Source organism: Tachysurus fulvidraco, chromosome 12, assembly GCF_022655615.1.
Source record: "Tachysurus fulvidraco isolate hzauxx_2018 chromosome 12, HZAU_PFXX_2.0, whole genome shotgun sequence".
Lineage (NCBI taxonomy): Eukaryota > Metazoa > Chordata > Actinopteri > Siluriformes > Bagridae > Tachysurus > Tachysurus fulvidraco.
Window position 1 is genome coordinate 11,461,448 of NC_062529.1, and position 18,776 is coordinate 11,480,223.

General features: G+C 39.6%; 1 protein-coding gene across 8 annotated transcripts; it reads left to right on the forward strand.

Moving 5' to 3' along the window:
- Nucleotides 1–7: 7 nt before the first annotated feature.
- Nucleotides 8–18,444, forward strand: atg2b (autophagy related 2B). 8 transcript variants are annotated; one of them, XM_047821721.1, is made up of 43 exons: nt 8–162; nt 1,408–1,788; nt 1,966–2,128; nt 2,224–2,376; nt 2,716–2,818; nt 3,594–3,756; nt 3,923–4,102; nt 4,187–4,283; nt 4,399–4,572; nt 4,695–4,849; nt 4,954–5,065; nt 5,311–5,554; nt 5,884–6,046; nt 6,151–6,243; nt 6,531–6,719; nt 6,829–7,099; nt 7,301–7,409; nt 7,526–7,733; nt 7,841–7,983; nt 8,088–8,245; nt 8,429–8,601; nt 8,823–8,973; nt 9,138–9,337; nt 9,414–9,494; nt 9,619–9,725; nt 9,874–9,966; nt 10,061–10,131; nt 10,228–10,313; nt 11,203–11,373; nt 11,608–11,740; nt 11,952–12,154; nt 12,480–12,709; nt 12,867–12,984; nt 13,415–13,606; nt 14,185–14,286; nt 14,482–14,560; nt 14,703–14,883; nt 14,967–15,036; nt 15,645–15,727; nt 15,837–15,958; nt 16,154–16,308; nt 16,419–16,568; nt 16,678–18,444. In XM_047821721.1, exons 2-43 carry the CDS (start codon nt 1,627–1,629, stop codon nt 16,906–16,908), a joined length of 6,222 nt encoding a protein of 2,073 aa, XP_047677677.1. In that variant the 5' UTR covers nt 8–162; nt 1,408–1,626; the 3' UTR covers nt 16,909–18,444. The 8 variants fall into 8 exon arrangements, with proteins under 8 accessions (XP_047677677.1, XP_047677682.1, XP_047677681.1 ...); XM_047821726.1 differs by having other exon boundaries at nt 10,228–10,304; XM_047821725.1 differs by having other exon boundaries at nt 8,432–8,601.
- Nucleotides 18,445–18,776: the final 332 nt, after the last annotated feature.

Sequence of the window (18,776 nt, forward strand, 5' to 3'; positions counted from 1 at the left end):
TATCTGTTACGCTGTTCTGAAATCCCTTGAAATAAGTGCATCCCCCGACCGCTGCGCAGATCGGTGCAGTGTGAACACACTCGATCCTCAGCCGTGAACGTGTAGTGGAAGAGTGCAGAGTCATGAAAGTGTTTGTAAACATTAGCTTCATGCACACACAAGGTGAGAGATGCTGCTTGTGGTGTCTACATCTAGTCCTTGGCATATTCAGGTATATTCTGTGTATTTAGTGATCAGTTTAACGCAGCGTTTTATATCCACACAACAACAATCGAGCCCCGATTTTAGTGCTCTAGAGGAGTTTTATGTATTTTTGTAACATTAGCTCCGTAAAACCTGTTAGCTAGGAAGCTAAAGTTGGTTAAGTACGGCAGCAACCTAGAGTAGTTGAGGGGGGGGGGCAGGATGGCACCGATTTGTACCGTGTAAATGATTTAATTATTAAACAAACGTCATTTCCAATGAGTAATGAAAGGCTTGGTTTAGCTTAGCTGGCTAGCAGGACAGCCACCTGTCATGTCTTTAGTAGTGCGCAGACGCCGGTGGCTCTCGGCTTGTGTTTTGGTTTCAGTCAGAGCTGTTAGCTTAATGCTAATGCTGCTGTTCAGACTGGTCACTAAGCAGCTTTACACAACGCAGACATAGGCTTGTTGTTACAATTGTTGTCCACATGTCACAGACAAATGTAACCACCATAAACACTTATCAACATATCGGGTATTATATAATGATACAAAGGATATATTTACCGTTACAACTGACCTCCTGTTGCACAAAGATGTCATATATAATACACTTAAAAACAAAAATAGGCAATAGTCCTCAGTCAGAAGTGGAAGAAGTCAAATGGTTTAGTTAGTGGCAAACGTAGCAAATATGATATGATGGTCAAACATGATTAGCAGGTTGATTCATCTGCAGTATTAATATGTACTGAGAGAATCTAAGTCCCTATTCAGCCACTTTTTAAACAGTCTAAGCATATCGTGTTGGAAACGTTAACAAAAAAGTTATTGGGCAACATGTCAGCTAAGATTTATGGAGTTATCTTGTTGTATTGGCAGAAAGATATTCGAGTCTTTCTAGTCTTTATATTTAGTCCATATGTCTGAGTGTGAGGTGTGTGTTAAGAGGAGAGTTATATGGAAGCATTGTTCTGCAGTTTATTCTACAAAATGAAAATCCTCTTTTGAAAGTCAATATGGAGTAATGTTTCGTTACCCTTATCCGCGTATGTTATGTTCACCCCTGCTCGGTATTTCTCAGACATCTTTTTTTCACAGTAAACAACCCTAAAACTCCAGATAATCTCTCAGTAAAATGATAACTTTGCTGTTTTTGATAATATGAAAGTGTTAGGTGTCAAAATGCCTTTATAATACAGATTTCTTTGTTGTCATGTTTTAGGTGCTGTTTCTTCACATAGCTTTTGCCACCTGATTTGGGACTGTCATGCCACTGAGCTTCACATGGGAGGAAAACATTAAATTACAGAAGCTATTGGACATTACAGTCTACAGAATGATTGCTCAGACATCACTATCTGTGCGTCTTTTCCATGAACATCTGCTCCTAGGTTAAGTTCCTTTTTGGCACTCCACAGGCTGAGTTCACAAAACAGACACAATGCCGTGGCCTTTCTCAGAGTCCATTAAAAAGCGGGCCTGCAGGTACCTGTTGCATCGGTACTTAGGTAATTTCCTCCAAGAAAAACTGAGCTTGGACCAACTTAGCGTGGACCTCTACCAAGGCAAAGGTTCACTTGCACAAGTGCCCCTGGATAAATGGGTAAGTATCTCTGTGACAGAAGAGAAATTCTACTGCCAGGCACCACTATGCATGACAAATGATTCTATTGCCTCTACTAGGAGGTTATAAGTGCAGCACATTTGATTATTAGGATTTTACACACGCACATGCAAAATAACCTAATGTGACTTAGTAACCTGAATCACATTTCTGCAGTCATTGAATGAGATACTGGAGTCAGTGGATGCTCCATTTGAAGTGACTGAGGGCTTCATCCAAGCCATTTCCCTCACTGTACCATGGGCCTCATTGCTTCAGGACAACTGTTCTCTGGAAGTCAAAGGCTTGGAAATGGTTTTCAGGCCAAGACCTCGCATGAGTAAGTTGCAAATTTGGTTCATCTTTAAAAAAGTAATTATAGAAAACCTGTGGCGTAGGCATGACAAGGTTATATTCTGATCTGTCTGTGTTTAGCATCCGGTATGGAGCCGATGTACTGGTCTAGCTTCATGACTAGCAGTATGCAGCTGGCAAAGGAATGTCTGAGTCAGAGACTAACCGATGACCTGGGGGAAAGTTTTCAACCTCTGGAGGGTTTAGAGAAATTTGCTGAAACAATTGAGACAGGTACTGAATTCTGCTCCAAATGTGTCCCTGATTGCCAGCAGATGCATTTTCAATAAAAAGCACAGTTATATGCTTTATTTTATTTTGTACTATTTTATTATGAATTTCCACTTTTTGTGGTTATATTCAGCATATGTATAGAACCATGATAAAAAACAATGTGGATTGTGCCTGCACATTTTGTGTTATTGCATATTGAAAAAATTGCCGAGCTCTAGTTATAGGCCAGCTAGTTTCAGAGGGAGTCTGAGTAAATAATTAACATGATGACAGTAGTAGTGCAGCTTTTTTATTTGCCTGCTGCTGATTGAACTGAAATGTCCATTTCCTGTTCTTTAGTATTGAGACGAGTCAAGGTCACATTTTTGGATACAGTTCTAAAGATTGAACATGTTCCAGAAAATTCCAAAACAGGAGTCGCCCTTGAAATGAGAATCAAAAGGTAAACTTTAGAAAAGCATTAAAAACTTAATTATTATTTAATTATTACTTATTTAATTAAGGACTTTGTCTGTGGCTTTCATGTTGGTGTCAGAAAAGTTAGTTTCAGTGTTTCAGAAACTTCTGAACTCCTGAGATATTTGCTGACCCTATGTTCAAAACACTTTATTAAGAGGAGATTCTTTGAATGTTACAAAGCACATGCTCAAGGCGACTTCTTTAAATATTAAATAAAATGTCCCTGCATCAGTGATTGATTTAATTTGTTAAACAACCTGTTTTAAAAAAACAAAAACAAAAAAAAACATTTATTATTAGTTTTAGATTATGTACCTGTGTATGACCTGTTACTATAGTAACAGCGTTAAATTCTTAGAACGAGGTCACTCATGTTACAGTCAGAACTACGGTCATGCTGTTATATGAAAAAATTGCACACATTCTGAACAAATCAGATTCAAACACACAAACATGTTATGGTATAACACGCAGTAAGGCACACTGTGATATAGCTAAGCAGACCCAAAAGATTCATTAACAGACGATTGACAGCCAGGATGATAGCACAGGAAAAGCACCAGGTAGCTGGATATTTACAAAAGAGAGGAATGGTCAGACTTTGTCAGATCATCTTAATTTTGCTTTATTACTGAAAAGAAATGTTGTAACCTTCCATTGTTAGTGCTACATTGTCAGTCTCTGAGCACCTTGAATACCCTAGTTTTGCTGATTTGAAATATCTTACTGAATAATTGCTTGTGCTGTGGTCTGCTTAGGATGGTTTACTGTGATGAAGCTGTTGAAGAGGGCTCAAGTGTAAACATTCACCAACCCACAACATTTGCACACAAAAACCTGACACTGGAAGGTGCAAATGTTTTCTGGGATGAGTTTTGTGAGACCTCCCGTACAAGTGTCAAGTCTTCCCCCACTCAGTCGGTGAGTTTATTCTGACACCGATGCAGATGTTGTTAACGTTATTAAATATAATGAAAAGAATAAAAAAGTGTTATCGTTTTTAAAGCGTAACAGATTATTGAAAGTCGTCATAGCTTTGGTGCTTGTTCATGACTTTTTATGTCTGTCGTCTTTGTTGAATTTACAGGAAACTGAACCTAAATTATCCCCAAGCTGGAATCCAAAAATTATCTGTGAGCCTCACCCACAGTTCACAGAGCCCGTATGTGCCAGCACACCTTTTGAACCTGTGCAGGTGGGCTGCCTTAGGGGCAAACTGGAGCTGTCCCTGGTTCTGAAGCAGAATGAAGCCATGCCTGGGGCCAAGGTCTGGAACCTTTTCGAAATACCAAACTTTATTTTACGTAGTAAAAACTTATTAGACTTATATGTTGGACTTATATTTTCCCAGCTGGACATTGAAGGGCAGATTGATTCACTGATCTTGCTGCTTTCACCACGGCAAGTCCACATGCTACTGGATATGTTTGGAGTCTTCTCTAGCACAGGTTCAAGGATTGTGGATTTTTTAAAATGCACACACAAAACACATTAGATCAACATTTTTCCCCTACATTTTAGATAGTTTTGCTAAATGACTCTTGTTTGTGTCTTTTTGTATAGCAGGGCAGAAATGGTCTGGGTTGACTAAGGACAGAAAGAGTCGTCCCATGCAGCAGGAAGATGAGTACCGTCTCCACATGGAGCTTAACCGCTGCTTAAAAAAGGAGACAATGACGGCTGGTGCTGAACAGGACTTATTTGAAAGCCAGACCACTAGGACAGTATCAAGTAGAGGTGTGTTCTAGCTTTAACTTCTCTCTTGCTCTGCACCTCAAGATAAAATATTTCCAACTGTAAATTCAAGTGAAATATTTCTGCATGCTATTTACTTTGTTACTGGTATATTTTTTTACTAGCAGAAGATGTATTTTTCTCCATGGCTGACATGGACATGTCACACAGCCTATCATCACTGCCCCCTCTCGGAGACCCACCCACTGTAGACCTGGATCTGTCTCTAAACAGCAACTATTCCACCTCTCTGGGGGAGTCACCCTCTGGCAATGCAGATGTGAGTCATTCACTCTAAATAGAATAATGAGAATTTCTAAGTAAAATAACAGAGCATAAGTATAACATAAATTGTTGTGCTGGATGTTATGAACTGTCTTTCAGACTGTGTGGGATGAGTACCTGGATATGCCTAAACAAAGGGAGAAACAAAGTCACGAAACACCATTGTTCTCTAGAGACTCTCAGTGCCCACCTAACCTGCACAGACAGACCTGTAAGTCTTCTACACAGCAAACGTTTGAAATAATCGTGCGGCTTTGTGCCTCTTTATGTTTTCCCTAAGAGGATCATTCTTAAAAAAACATTCAACATTGTGAAACTCCTTTTGGGACATCATATCATTATATCTGCTGCTGTTTAGTTTCGAATCTTACACAGAATTTTACACTGGGAATTTATATTTTAAAGAAAGGGTTTATAATTATCATGAATAAAATTAGTTGCTTTCCTCATTTCTAGCTCATATGTCAAAGGGCCACTGTGATGAGTCCAGGCCTGAGCTGGTTTTCAGGCTAACAGTGGGCAATCTCTGCCTGTCTGTGCTGCACATCGATCCTCTCCCACCCCCAGATTCAACTCGCAGCTCTCTTGCACCAATGGCCTCTGAGTTTTTCCACATGATGGCTAATGATCAGCTACATCTAAGAGGGTTCCTCCAAGCACGAGCTCTTTTTGACCAGGCGTGCCCGCATGACCATCTCAGGTACATGCTGTTAATTCTTTTTAACTTTACAGTATACAGCATTGTCGGTGCTGACACTGTGCTACAGGATTGTCAAAACGAATATCAATATTTAATTGCTGTTGTTTTTTATTTATTTAAAAAAAAAGAAGTTATTATTCCTGATGACTATTCAGCATATTCAAGTACACAGATTTTGAAGTGAATAGAATCAAATGCAATTAAAGGAATGGGATTATTTTTAAATGGCAAATAAGATTCACTGATATGTCACTATTCTCTGATCTTTTTTATACTCTTTTTCACACTTTCCTATTACATACACCTGTAATACTTGTCTTTCTCTTCAGGTTTATAGGTCAGGAGTTAAAGGTAACATATGAGCACTGCCAAGGCTCGAGTCTGCGCACTCTCAGCACGGATCTCTCACTGAGGAGAATGGAGTTGCTGGAATGCCTTTATCCCTCAGAGAGTCACGGTAGCACTGTGCAGAGTGGAGTGCAGTACACAGAGGTGCCCTATGTTTTCTCTACATAAATTCAAAATCTACTCCATATTTATTTTTCAGTTAGTGATTAAGATGCTTGTCTTTTTGTGCTCCTCTTCTTCTTCACCAGCTCTTAACATTTGACGTTGCTACCAGCTGTGATTCCCCTGCTCAAAGTTGTCTTCATTTGTTCTACAAGTTAACAGAACGCAGAGGTCCACAGGTAACATGTGACTATTAAATTGACATGACATGTAACTCCTGACAGACGATCTGACAGTTTCAGTTTTTCAACTTTATGCAACAATATATTACGGTGTTCCACTTTAATGTATACTAGTATGATGTACAGGCATATAACATATGCAGTAGTAATATAATAGGCAAGGGTTTTTTATTGTTTGTTTTTATTTTTTAACTAGCTTTACATTCATAACAATCAACTCACTTTATATACTGTACATCTGCACTTCTCCTCTCTTCTTCTCTGTATGTATCACTCCTCAAAAGGGCGGGCAGGTGCGTCTGAGTGCTATGCCCCGTAAAGCAGAGTTTCAGGTGGAGCTTGGTAAGGCTCGCTCAGAGTGTGACATCAGTATCGTGGACCGCCTACACTCCCTACTTCAGCCACAGAAACTGGCTACAACAGAAACCATGGCCTCTCACATGTATACATCCTACAACAAGCATGTTAGCCTTGTAAGAGCAATTTTAATCACTTTTTTCTTGCTTTAGTTAGTTTGTTTGTATTTTTTTGTATTTCATTTTGTGTAAGGTTCAATGTACAGTATATTTCTGTTCCCTGCAGCACAAGGCTTTTGCAGAGGTCTTTTTGGAGGATAGCCGCAGTCCCGCACACTGTTTGGTAGCGGTGTCTGTAAATGCTCCTCATCTTGTGCTAGTGGTACGGTTCCCTATCCCAGACCTGCGCTCAGATCAGGAGAGGGGCCCTTGGTTCAAAAAATCTCTGCAAAAGGAGGTGTTACGCTTAGAGCTGGAAGACTTGGAGCTCAAAACTGAACTAGGAAATAGTTCGCCTGAGCAGACAAAGATAGAACTTATCTTTAAGGAGCTCAGTGGTAAGACCTCAGACAGTATTTCAATTTAACCCCTTCACTCCAAAGATGGTATTTAAGCATTCCCATGTATCCAAAGAGAAGAGAGATTTTATTTGTATGACTTTAATATATGCTCACAAAAGCAGATCTAGATTTGCTGTATCTGTTTGCAAAGGCAAATGTTTAATATATAAACTATTTTAACTGTCCCATTATTCTCAGGTACATTCCAGCATGACAAAGATCAATTTGCAACCAGGTTCCTACGTGTGTCACATACTATGGAGGAGAACATGACCTCTTCTGACAGTGGCAAATTTGACTGGCCTAGGTACTTCAGAAATGTCTTAAGCAAAACCCTTTTACAGAATTTTTTGGGTCAAGTTTCATGTTCGTTTGGATAAACGTTTGTATATTAGGAAACACTCCCTGTTATTACATCTGTAGAGTGGTCCTGAAGGTCAACCCCACGGTTGTGCACTCCATATTGGAGCGGGTTACGGCTGAAGAGGAGGAGGCAGGTGCTGAAGGACATTCGCAGGAGGAAGACGAAGAGGAGGAAGGAGCTGCCCACTCTTTGAAGGATGTGTGTGATTTTGGTAAACCTGAGCCATCCCCCTTTTCCTCAAGACGTGTTATGTATGAGAATGAAGAAGTACGTGAAAAAGGAATATTGCAAGATTCATTTCTATGTTTATCTATATTTTAGTTGTGTTCATGTCTTTTGCTCCTTAAATAACACTGGTTTTGTGTTCTTGTCAGATGGTCATCCCCGGAGATGTAATGGAGATGACCGAATTCCAGGAGAAAACCATGAGCAATTCTCGTTACATTCTTGAACTGTCATTCCCCAATGTGCAAATATCATTACCTAATAAGACCTTCTATGAGAAACTAAACAACAGGTACTCAAATGTAAAATCTACGTGTCATTTTTAATGAATATCCCATACATTACCAGATGTTTAAACTGGTGTGTTTGTGAAAGTAAAGCTATTTTATTTGGCAGGATAAATAATGACCTGCTGTTATGGGAGCCTACAGCCCCATCACCTGTGGAGACAGTGGAGAACATGCCGTATGGGGGTGGCCTCTCTGTAGCCAGCCAGCTTATTAATACCTACAGCAAGGAGAGCTTCAGTCAGTTCAGATCTCTTGGCCCCGAAGGTGAGATGTTATTTTACAATTTTGTTCAAGGAAGGGCTCACTGACTTCTTTCATCCCATTAAATGTGATGCTACTCAGTTTATGTTTACAGTTAAAGTTTGTCAACGTTACTGTTTCTCACTTTGAATGTCACTTTTTTGCTCTATGTGAGTTCTCAGTCTATGATATTCTATGTGTTTTAAGAAGATGAAAGTGGTTCAGAAGAGGAGACTCTACCATACTACACACCAACTGAGCTGGGCTATAGGAACATGAAGAAAAGGAAGAATAAGATGCAGTCTAAGAACTCCCAGAGCCTGTTCTCTTTTCTGCTATCTGTCAATCACGGCCTTATATCATTGCAAACGGAGGCTAAGGTACATGGACCGATTAACTGATTTTGATTAGTAAGTTAAGTATTAAGCATTGTCAGGGGCTTTTTGTTTGATGCACAAACCTTCTAAGTACATGGATCGATCATAAGTCAGTTAGTCATTTAGTTACTTGTTCTATACACCAGTGAAGTTAATAAAATGCTCTATTTTCTATAAGTAATGAAGAATCTTTCATAAACTTTTGCTTGTTTGTGCTTGACAAGCAATCAGATAAAGGTGTGCTGAAGAATAAACATGGGGAGTTCTGGATGGAGGTGAAGAATGGAGTTGTTTTTGGTGTGACACAGTACGAGGGTTATAAAGACCAGCACTATGTCTGTTTCCATACCTCTGCAATCTCTCTTTATCACCAAGGTAACCAACTCTCCAAGACTGCAGGCAGATATCACTTTGCTCTTTTGGCAGATTTTATATTACATTTTATGGAGTAAACATCGTCTGTTGCAAGGCTTTCGAGATCCATTCAAAGATGAGGGCCATATGTTAAGTATTTTTGTGTTTTGTGTTTTACTTGTCAGGCACAGTAGAAGGAGATGTCCCTGTGTGGGATGTAAAGTTGCCCTGCAGGACACGTCCTCACTGGTTGGAGCCTGTGTTGTATATATGTGAGTCTGCGGCAGAAAGAGCGTCTCCCTCAGAAGGACTGAATGTGGAGCCTCAGAGTATGCTCTCACTTGCCCTCAAGATTTCTTCTCAAAGTGTTGAACGCAATGTAAAGGTATTTTTTTTTGTCTGGGTGTATTTTCTCTTTATATTTTTCTGCATATTGCGTATTAATATTTGAGTGTTTTTAGGAGATTTTGCTTGCTGTTGGAGTCAGAGGAGCTACATTTCAGCATCGAGTTGTGCCCACTAGTCTGGGTTGGTACGATCAGGTAATGGCTCCAATTTACAAATCAACATTACCCAAGTTATGAATGTAATATAGTTCATTGTTAATAGTGGATAAAGATGTTGATAACTGCCATGATTACTAAATATTGACTTTGTTTTTTGTAGATAGTAGACTTTCTGAACGTGACAGATGAGCCTGTGCTTGGCTATACACCTCCATCCTATCTTACAACCCTTCACCTACATCTATGGAGCTGCTCCCTGGATTACAGGTGAAATGTTCATTTTAGAGTGATTCAGGCTCGTTGTAAAGCTATGCGTTATGTGTGTAGATGTATATATATTTATTTGCCATGTGTAAGTATGAGCATTAGTAGTATTCTGTGTAAAACATAACCCGTGCTCTTTGGATCTCACCAGGCCATTGTATCTGCCTGTGAGATCTCTGCTCACAGTGGAGACCTTCAGTATCTCCAGCAGTGTGTCTTTGGACCATTCCTCCTCCTGTCTCCGGTAGGATAGCTGTGTATTCACTTTAAAGACCCGAGCTGATTTACCAAACACACCTGATATCATTGATTGCTAATATCTTTATTTGGTCTCATAGAATCATTCTCGATGAAGCAGCGCTGTTTCTGTCCGACAAAAGTAACGCGGTGTCTGTCAACCTAGCCCGAGGTGAGGAGTAGTAACTTCATATTTAAACCAAGTGAGGGACAGGAAAATGCTCTCTGTTATGATGTAAAAAGTGATTTATGTTGTCTTTGAATCCAGACTATGTGCAGGTGGTTGATATGGGAACTTTAGAGCTCAGGATCACAGCTGTCAAACCTGGCATAGATGGGGAGAGAGTAAGTCTTGTATGTCTTGCATTACAGAAACAAAGTGAAATGTACCTTTCAGAAATAAAAAATATCAAAGATAAATAGCTTATCAAATAACATATACAGATTTGTTTGATTGATTGATTGATTTATTGATACTTTTCTCCAATTGTGTACTAAAACTGAAATTGCATTTCTGTAGCTCAGCTCCGTCCTTTTGCACACATTGCACCTCATGTGTCAGTTTAGTAGCTCACCTCTAAAAAAAAAAAAAATAATAATAATCTTGCTTGTAACTTAAAACGCAGGTATGTTTGTTTTCCTTCCTGCATTTGGGGTGTTTAATCATTTTGGTTTGCACCGAATTGTAACTGGTGTGTTCTCACTGTCCTAAACAAATAGCAGAGGGTAAATGTAACAGGGCTTTAACTGAACATTGCATGTAATCTTAGCTTTACTGAACCTTGCAGAGGCATGTTGGTAAATCAGAAAGATGCAAATGTGAGCTGATTAAGTTCTTCAAAAATGACTGAAATTAGAGTTTATTTGTGAAATGTCTTAATTGTCCATTTGCCAAATGGTCCTGATAGGCTGGATCTGGATTAAGTAGTCAGTCTAATCTGATGACATATTTTAAGATATTAAATGATGTTGACTTGGACATCACAGATATTTTAGAATCAGGCACGTTGCCACAATCTTCTAGTCAGTTTCTTGGCATAATTTGCAGACAGATGGCTATTATGAAGTTGTCTTTCTCAAATCAATATTGGTATTAGCTAATATTCAGAAGCAAAACTAAACAATTAAGACGTAAATTGGATTTTATTTTTGTTTGTACTGTTAAATTGTACACTATTGCATTTCATTATTAGACTATTGTGTTTCCATATTTCCTAATGCTCTCTCTTTCTCTGTGAGATAGACAGACCCGAGGTTTGAGCTGCGCTGCTCAAGCGATGTCATTCACATTCGGACCTGCTCAGACTCTTGTGCTGCACTCATGAATCTCATCCAGTATATCGCCAGCTATGGAGACCTGTTCCCTCCATCCAGGATGGAGAGCAAGGCTGGCAGCACCAAACAAAGAGCAAAGGTCATAATCATAATCAGTATTATATTAGGCACAGTATGAGTTCAGGTTTGCCTTAATATACCTATGTAATACCTGTGTATGAGTGGTTTGGGTTAAACATGTATGGGACCTTTTCACTGTTGTTAGCTTTGCTTAACTTTGCTTATCTTGGCAGCAGGAAATTAACAGTCTAACCTATCAATAAAGAGCAGAGTGGTATTGTGTAAAAATAAGCAGTTGTCTTTCTGTCTGCAGATGGAGATACTGAGTAAGCCCCAGTCCCACGGTCCCCTGCTTCCAGACGCTGATCAGCAGATGCTGCAAGATCTGATGAGTGATGCCATGGAGGAAACCGACTCGTTGCAGAGTCACACCTTACAGCCCAATGGTCAGGAGCTCCCTCTGATTTACATCACTATGTAACATTATCTACATTTTGTTGAGTTTCATCAATGTCTCATTTCTATACGTTCCCAAATTTGAGCTGAGATATTTATATTAGTTATTTACTTATAATGACAACAGTCTGTTCATTCATTTTGAATTAAAAGCTCAATACATCTATACAACATAAGACCATTAGGTTCTCCTCTCTGTAGGTGTGCATGTGGCTCAGACAAGTGATCAAGACCCACCACTTTCTGATCTCTTCCTCTTTCCTGATGAGAGTGGCAGTGCGGGACAGGATGCTTGCCAAGCCTACCCCGTACTGCATTCACCCCTTATCTCAACACCTTGCCCTAGCACACAACATGACTCCGATGACTTCTGCATCTTGGACACTCCAGGCTCTCGAGCATTGGTGAGAAAAGCTGCTGTCTAACACATACACAACAAAGTAAATGTTTGCTTTGATGAATACAGTATTTTCCAGGGGATTATATGCTTGGGTAGCTTGGTGAACAGAACTGGGTCCTTTGCTATTTCTCACCTAATACTTAGTTCTTCCCAATCATGGTGCATCTACCAAACATTATTGCCAATCCTCCCCTCTCAGAAAGCTTTTGCATTTTTGGATTCTTGATGGCAGTTGGTGATGGAGCTAATGGTTGCACCAATCAAGTCGATTACAGTATGAATTTACAGTATATTTAAGTGTATGTGGTTTACATTGTATACTGTATCAGGGAAGGGATGAAGAGCCAGTAGTAAAGAAGCTGACAACCGAGCCCATTTTGGTGTTGGACAACCATTTTAATGAGCCTCTAGTGGGAAGCACTTCCAGCAGGGGCCCAATGAACTTCCCTGTGCCTGAAGTCAGGTACCTGGTTAAGGAGATTTCTATGATCTGGCACCTTTACGGAGGAAAGGACTTTGGCAGCGGATCCCTCTCCTCTTCTCCGGCCCGCAGTAAAGGGTAAGGGTGTGGGTCTTGCACTTTCTATCATGGCATTATGAAGTTGTGTTCTCCAATAAAGTCTGAGTGTAAATTGTGTGGACACAAAAACACTTGAAATGCTAAATTTGTAAGGGTAGCTCAAAAAGGATTACGTGGTATGTCTGTGTATGTTTAGGTGTACTCCTCATAGTTCCCCCTCCCAAACACCAGTAAGACAGGCTCACAGTGGCTCCCGCTCTGGGGGGGGTTGGGGCAGGAATCCAGATGTGTTGATGGAGATCCAACTCAGCAAGGTGAGTTGGTCTTAATTTAAATATGTCATGACAGGACACTTAAAAGTGAAAGTGACGTGACATACGGCTAAGTATGGTGACCCATACTCAGTATTTCTTCTCTGCATTTAACCCATCCAAAGTGCACATACAGCAGTGAACACACACACCGTGAACACACACCGGGAGCAGTGGACAGCCATTTATGCTGCGGCGCCCGGGGAGCAGTTGGGGTGGTTGGTGCCTTGCTCAAGGGCACCTCAGTCGTGGCCGGCCCGGGACTCGAACCCACAACCTTTGGGTTACGAACCAGACTCTAACCATTAGGCCACGTCTGCCTTTCCTTTCATTATCTCAGTGCTTTGTCATGATGTAAATGACACATGTAACAATGATCTACCTTTGATAGCATTAATAAGCTTACTACAGTTAAGTACATTTGTATGTACAGGTACGGTTCCAACATGAAGTCTACCCTCTGATGGGCCCTGAGACAAGTTCACTGTCTGAACAGCCTGTGTCCAGACAGATATTCTCAGTGCAAGACCTGGAGATTCGAGACAGACTGGCCTCCTCCATGATGAACAAGTTTCTTTATCTGTACTCCAGCAAAGAGATGCCCAGGAAAGCTCACTCCAACATGGTGATTGACATTTAGAGATTAAGATATATATTTTTTTTGCTTGGCCTCAGCATACAATTATAAAGACAAAACAAACATGTACAACAGTATTTAAACCTACTGGTGGTCCAGCAGCAGGATCCTGTGTTTTATTGCTGTGGCCCATTGCAGTGGTCTAGACCATTTTACTTGATACTTTTTATTGAAAAATTTCTTAGAAGCTTCAACTTCTTAATCGTAACTTGGTTACATTTGCACTTTTAAACCTCCTGCCAGAGGGATGAGATCATAAAGTAGATCGGTCACTCGTTCAATTCTGTACACCCTCGAGTGCAGACTGTTCATAAAGCAAATAAACAGATTTGTATTGCTTTTTTTTCCTGTTACCTTTATGGCAGTGTTATGAAGGAGTCAAGCAAGCGATTTTAACTGAAAATTTTTTATTTTATTTTATTACCATTGTGAGAGAATTTCTCTCACACATGCGCAAATTCCAGCTTAGTCTTTATTACCTGTATTTCTAAACATTTTGTGCATGCAATAGATTTACATTTGCATTTGACAGACACAGTTTTCATGAGCATGTTGTTGTGTTGCAGCTAACAGTCAGAGTATTGCACATGCGTCCAGAAGCAGGTCAGGCTCCACAAGAGTGCTGCCTTCGTGTTTCTCTGATGCCACTCCGTCTAAACATTGACCAGGTACAAACACGCAAAAAACTCGCAAAAAACATAACCCTTTTTTTTTTTTTTTACCCGCAGACACTCGTCATTATGAGTTCTTACAGGATCTGAAACCCATTACTTTTACCTGTTACACTGAACTTATAAACCATGTTTGTTTTGTGAGCTAACAGCAGATGGGGATTGCTGGTATTTATTTTATTTTTTCTGCAGGATGCTTTGTTCTTTCTGAAGGATTTCTTCACGTGTCTGGCTACAGAGGTCGAGATGTTCTCCCCACCGGAGCAGGAAGGTAAGCCTCAATATGAATAATGTGATTTTATTTATCTCTGTGTTAGAGGTAATTATTGTTAAACACTATTAATTAAACACCGTTTTGTGTATAGATGAACTATAGTGATGTTCTTCATATGGTCTTTTTATTCTGTCTGTAGTATTGTGTGTATCCATGAAAAAACCCTCTGGCCCAGAGGTAGCATGCACATTTGCTAAATCCAGTGGAGCAGCAAGTCACGGCACCGCACCAATCATATCTGTGCCCACCCAAACCTCTGCCAGTCAAAACGGCCTTGAGCCATCTGCCACATCTTATACTGACCAGCCTATTTTCTTTAGGTGTGTGTCTAGTCTAAATGTATCAGACTAATACATAGAGCTTGGTCATAATCCAAATTTTAATTCATGCTTTTCTATTTCAGGGAGTTCAGGTTCACTTCTGAGGTTCCAATCCGACTGGATTATCACGGGAAACACATGGCCATGGAGCAGGTGTGCTTTCTATGTCAACCACTTACACTACTTTATTATAAATTTCCTTTAGTTGAGAGTTTATCTGGCATGATTTTACATGTATAGAGCACGTGTTTTAGGCTATTTTATGACATGGTATTTATAGTACTATGAAAAAATTAAATAATTAAATGAAAAAAACTAAAATGTCTTAGTATGTATCTTCTGCCATGACAAGTCACCAGAACAGTCTCAGTGAACCTTTTCATTCTTAAAAACTATATACCTTCAAATGGTCATTTGACAATCCCATAGGTGTTAATCGGTTACAATCTAGTGACTGCAAATGCCTTAGTAAAGATCTGCATCATTTGCATGATTATCAAAGTGTTCAGTGACAGTACCACTACCTTCAGGATAGGAATGTGTCATCATAGGATAAAAATGATTAGCTGGAATAGCTTTGTATTGATTTGCAGACATTTTTCCCTCTAAGGAGACAAGCGGATTTAAAATGTACCAGCAATTGCATAACAGCCACATTGTTGTTTTTTTTTGTTGTTGTTGTTTTTGTTTTGTTTTTTTGTTGTCATCTCTGTCTAGCTCTAAGGAATATGTTAATGAAGCATTGCAATTTTATATTTCAGGGTACTTTTGCTGGCATAGTAATTGGACTAACCCAGCTAAACTGCTCTGAGCTCAAACTGCGGAGACTCTGCTACAGACAAGGGTACACTTTTTTGTTTTACTGTACACATAATGTAGAATCCAGGGTAATGTTCATTTAAAATGCTATTTGATAAGACCGTCTGAATGAGACCTACTTGCTTTCTCTGCAGACTTTTGGGTGTAGATAAGCTCTTTTCTTATGCCATTAATGAATGGCTCAGTGATATTAAAAAGAACCAGTTGCCTGGACTGCTTGGTGGGGTGGGACCCATACACTCCTTGGTGCAGCTTGGTGAGTGCAAAAATTTCTGTCTCACACACATTATAGCTCATTTTGTAAAATGTAATAATTGTTAAAGGGTAATAAATATGATATAAAATCTGTTTTCATCATAAAGATTAGCGATATATAGCAGGAGGAGATCTAATTGTAGGAAATATGGGTCTTTGATTTTAAACTTTAATGTTCTTTCTGACTGATGTGTAGTCCAGGGCATTAGGGATCTAGTGTGGCTGCCTATAGAGCAATATCGGAAGGATGGACGGATAGTGCGAGGCTTTCAGCGAGGTACTGCCTCATTCGGGACCTCCACTGCAATGGCAGCCCTGGAGCTTACCAATCGCATGGTGCGAACTATCCAGGTAAAGTGACTTTCTCGGCATTACAGACTGCTCACACTTGTTTTCTTTTGGTAGTCAAAAAGAAAAAAGTGGCACAATTTTGACCATGAAACTTTCTTTGTTTGGTGTAGGCAGCTGCAGAAACTGCATATGACATGGTGGCTCCAGTGATAGATGAGCGAGAATGCAAAAAGATCAAACGATACTCACATTTTCGATTGGCGCATCAGCCTGTGGACCTCCGAGAAGGTGTAGCCAAGGCATACAGTGTAGTGAAAGAGGTTTGTAGCTGCCCTGCCCTTTACAGATCTTTAACTGATCCTGGACAAAAATATTTATTTCAAGGTTTAAATGTACTTGAATCAAACAGTGCTTTGTGTACTCCTGTAGGGCATCACTGACACGGCTTTAACGATTTACGACACAGCCACCCGTGAGCATGAGCAGAGGGGGATGACCGGTGCAGTGGGTGGAGTCTTACGCCAGCTGCCTCCTGCTGTTGTTAAACCTTTAATTGTTGCTACAGAAGCCACCTCTAATGTACTAGGAGGCATGAGGAACCAGATTCACCCAGATGCTCGCCAGGAGGAATCACAGAAATGGCGTCTGGGAGAAGAGTAATCGATCTTGTGTTCTTTTTTGTCTGAGGCTGACGGTTTTGCCAAACATGGTGTTATAACTAAAGCAACCCTTTGCAGTCTTTTTTGATAGACTCAGCTCGGCTGACTGGCCTGTTTGTAACTTGTGTCCACGTTTTGCTGCTTACTGTTTTATTTAAGACCATGGTAATGTCTTACTGGTAGACATACTCTACAGAGATCATGACAGTAAAACCCTAGCTTCAGATCAGCTGTTAAAGGATAAGTGGATTTACCTTTTTTTTTTCAGCAGCCCTGGTCCCTTATATTTAATGACTCAAAGGCTGCAGCCCTGGAGACATGCATTGTTGCTTTACTGAAGTAGATTAACTTGATTAATCTGAAAACTTGTCAGTTTTGTGTCAGTCTGTAAACTGGCATGTCTTGCCCCACTAAGGTTATGCCCATGCTGCGGTTTCAGTTTTGACTCGGCCTACGTTTATATGTGTTACTGAATTTGACACAGATGTGATGTTATAATGCAACCTTTGTCTGGAATTCATGTACTGTAGCTTTCTGTCTGTCCACGTCCATATTCATCATGAGCTTGGCTAAGGATAATTGGTTCAGTCACATTTGGCAAGATCTATATGAATTAATGTTGAGTAGAAGAGAACAGGGCACAGTACCTGGTTTTAGCAGATACTTAGCCTATAATGTGCTGCATAAAAGTAACACACTCACCCATTATTAATGCAACTAGAGATTGACTCAGTGATCCAACATCATGTTTTGTGCAAACGCATCTGTTGAGGAGCATGATGTGAGCAGTCAGAATATTGCCCAAAAGACGTGTAGTGCCTTCATATGATTATAATGAAATGTTAGTTAGTTAGATTTCTTTAAACCTGAAATTAAAAAGGAATAAAGTGCGATAGGTTTTCACTTCAGCTTTTGCCCAAACACAATAAGAACATTTGTTAAAAGCCATTAGAAATGCCATAGCATGGAAGGTTTTTAAGGGAAAATATAAAAGGAAAGGAATGTTTGTTTGTTTTTATTAATTATATCCTGATTGGTCATTTGATGAGTAATTGCCACATGTACTTTCTGCTGTAAGACTACTTGATAAATTGTTAAATATTTGTAATAAGAAAGGTTGCTTGAAATCTCTCCATTTTCACCCTGCTGTAAGAAAAAGCTCTTGAGGTTTCCATGTTTTAATTTGGTAAATGCAGTAAGCTTAAATTCATCTCCAAAATATTTGGAGTTTTTGGTTAGCTGCTTAATGTGTGTTTGCTTTTGTGACATTCCATGGCATCTGTAGCAATGAAACATATATTACATTGTCATCCTTATACATATCAAATGTGAATATGTGTGTATAGATTGTGTAGTTGTGAATTATATTTGCATTTTTGGGTATGATATTTGGGAAACCGATTTGCTTTACGGCCGAGAGAAAATGGCTTCCGACATCCCTTTGGTTTCCCCTTTGTTTGTACATATATGTAAAATGAATTTGTGCGGTTTACACGAAAGCATGTGCTCTCTATAATAAACTGTTTAATGCCCAGCAGTTTATTTCATTGTATGTGTCTAGAATGTTAGCTGTAGTAGCTGTATTAATAAGCTCATATATCAGGGCTACCTAAATACTCTTGCCAAAATAACAGGATCATTTCTCAGAGCTAAAAACAATTGAGCTCGAGGACGCATGCGAAGTATGCGAAGGTGATTATTTTGTATGAAGCGTGTCTATATCTCACAGCTTACACGATGATATGTGTATAATAATGTCACTGTACTGTATGTTTAAATAGTCTAAACCTCTATGTTTACCTAAATAGTTTATAATAATTTGATTGGTCATGTAATAATTCTTATTTATATTGATCCAGACATTAAGTT

Excerpts from the sequence above, each read along its gene's own strand:
- atg2b (XM_047821721.1), top strand. The coding sequence starts at position 1,627 with ATGCCGTGGCCTTTCTCAGAGTCCATTAAAAAGCGGGCCTGCAGGTAC. Across the intron at positions 4,284-4,398 it reads TGGAGTCTTCTCTAGCACAG|CAGGGCAGAAATGGTCTGGG; the intron begins GTTCAAGGATTG and ends CTTTTTGTATAG. Across the intron at positions 14,287-14,481 it reads TCCGTCTAAACATTGACCAG|GATGCTTTGTTCTTTCTGAA; the intron begins GTACAAACACGC and ends TTTTTTCTGCAG.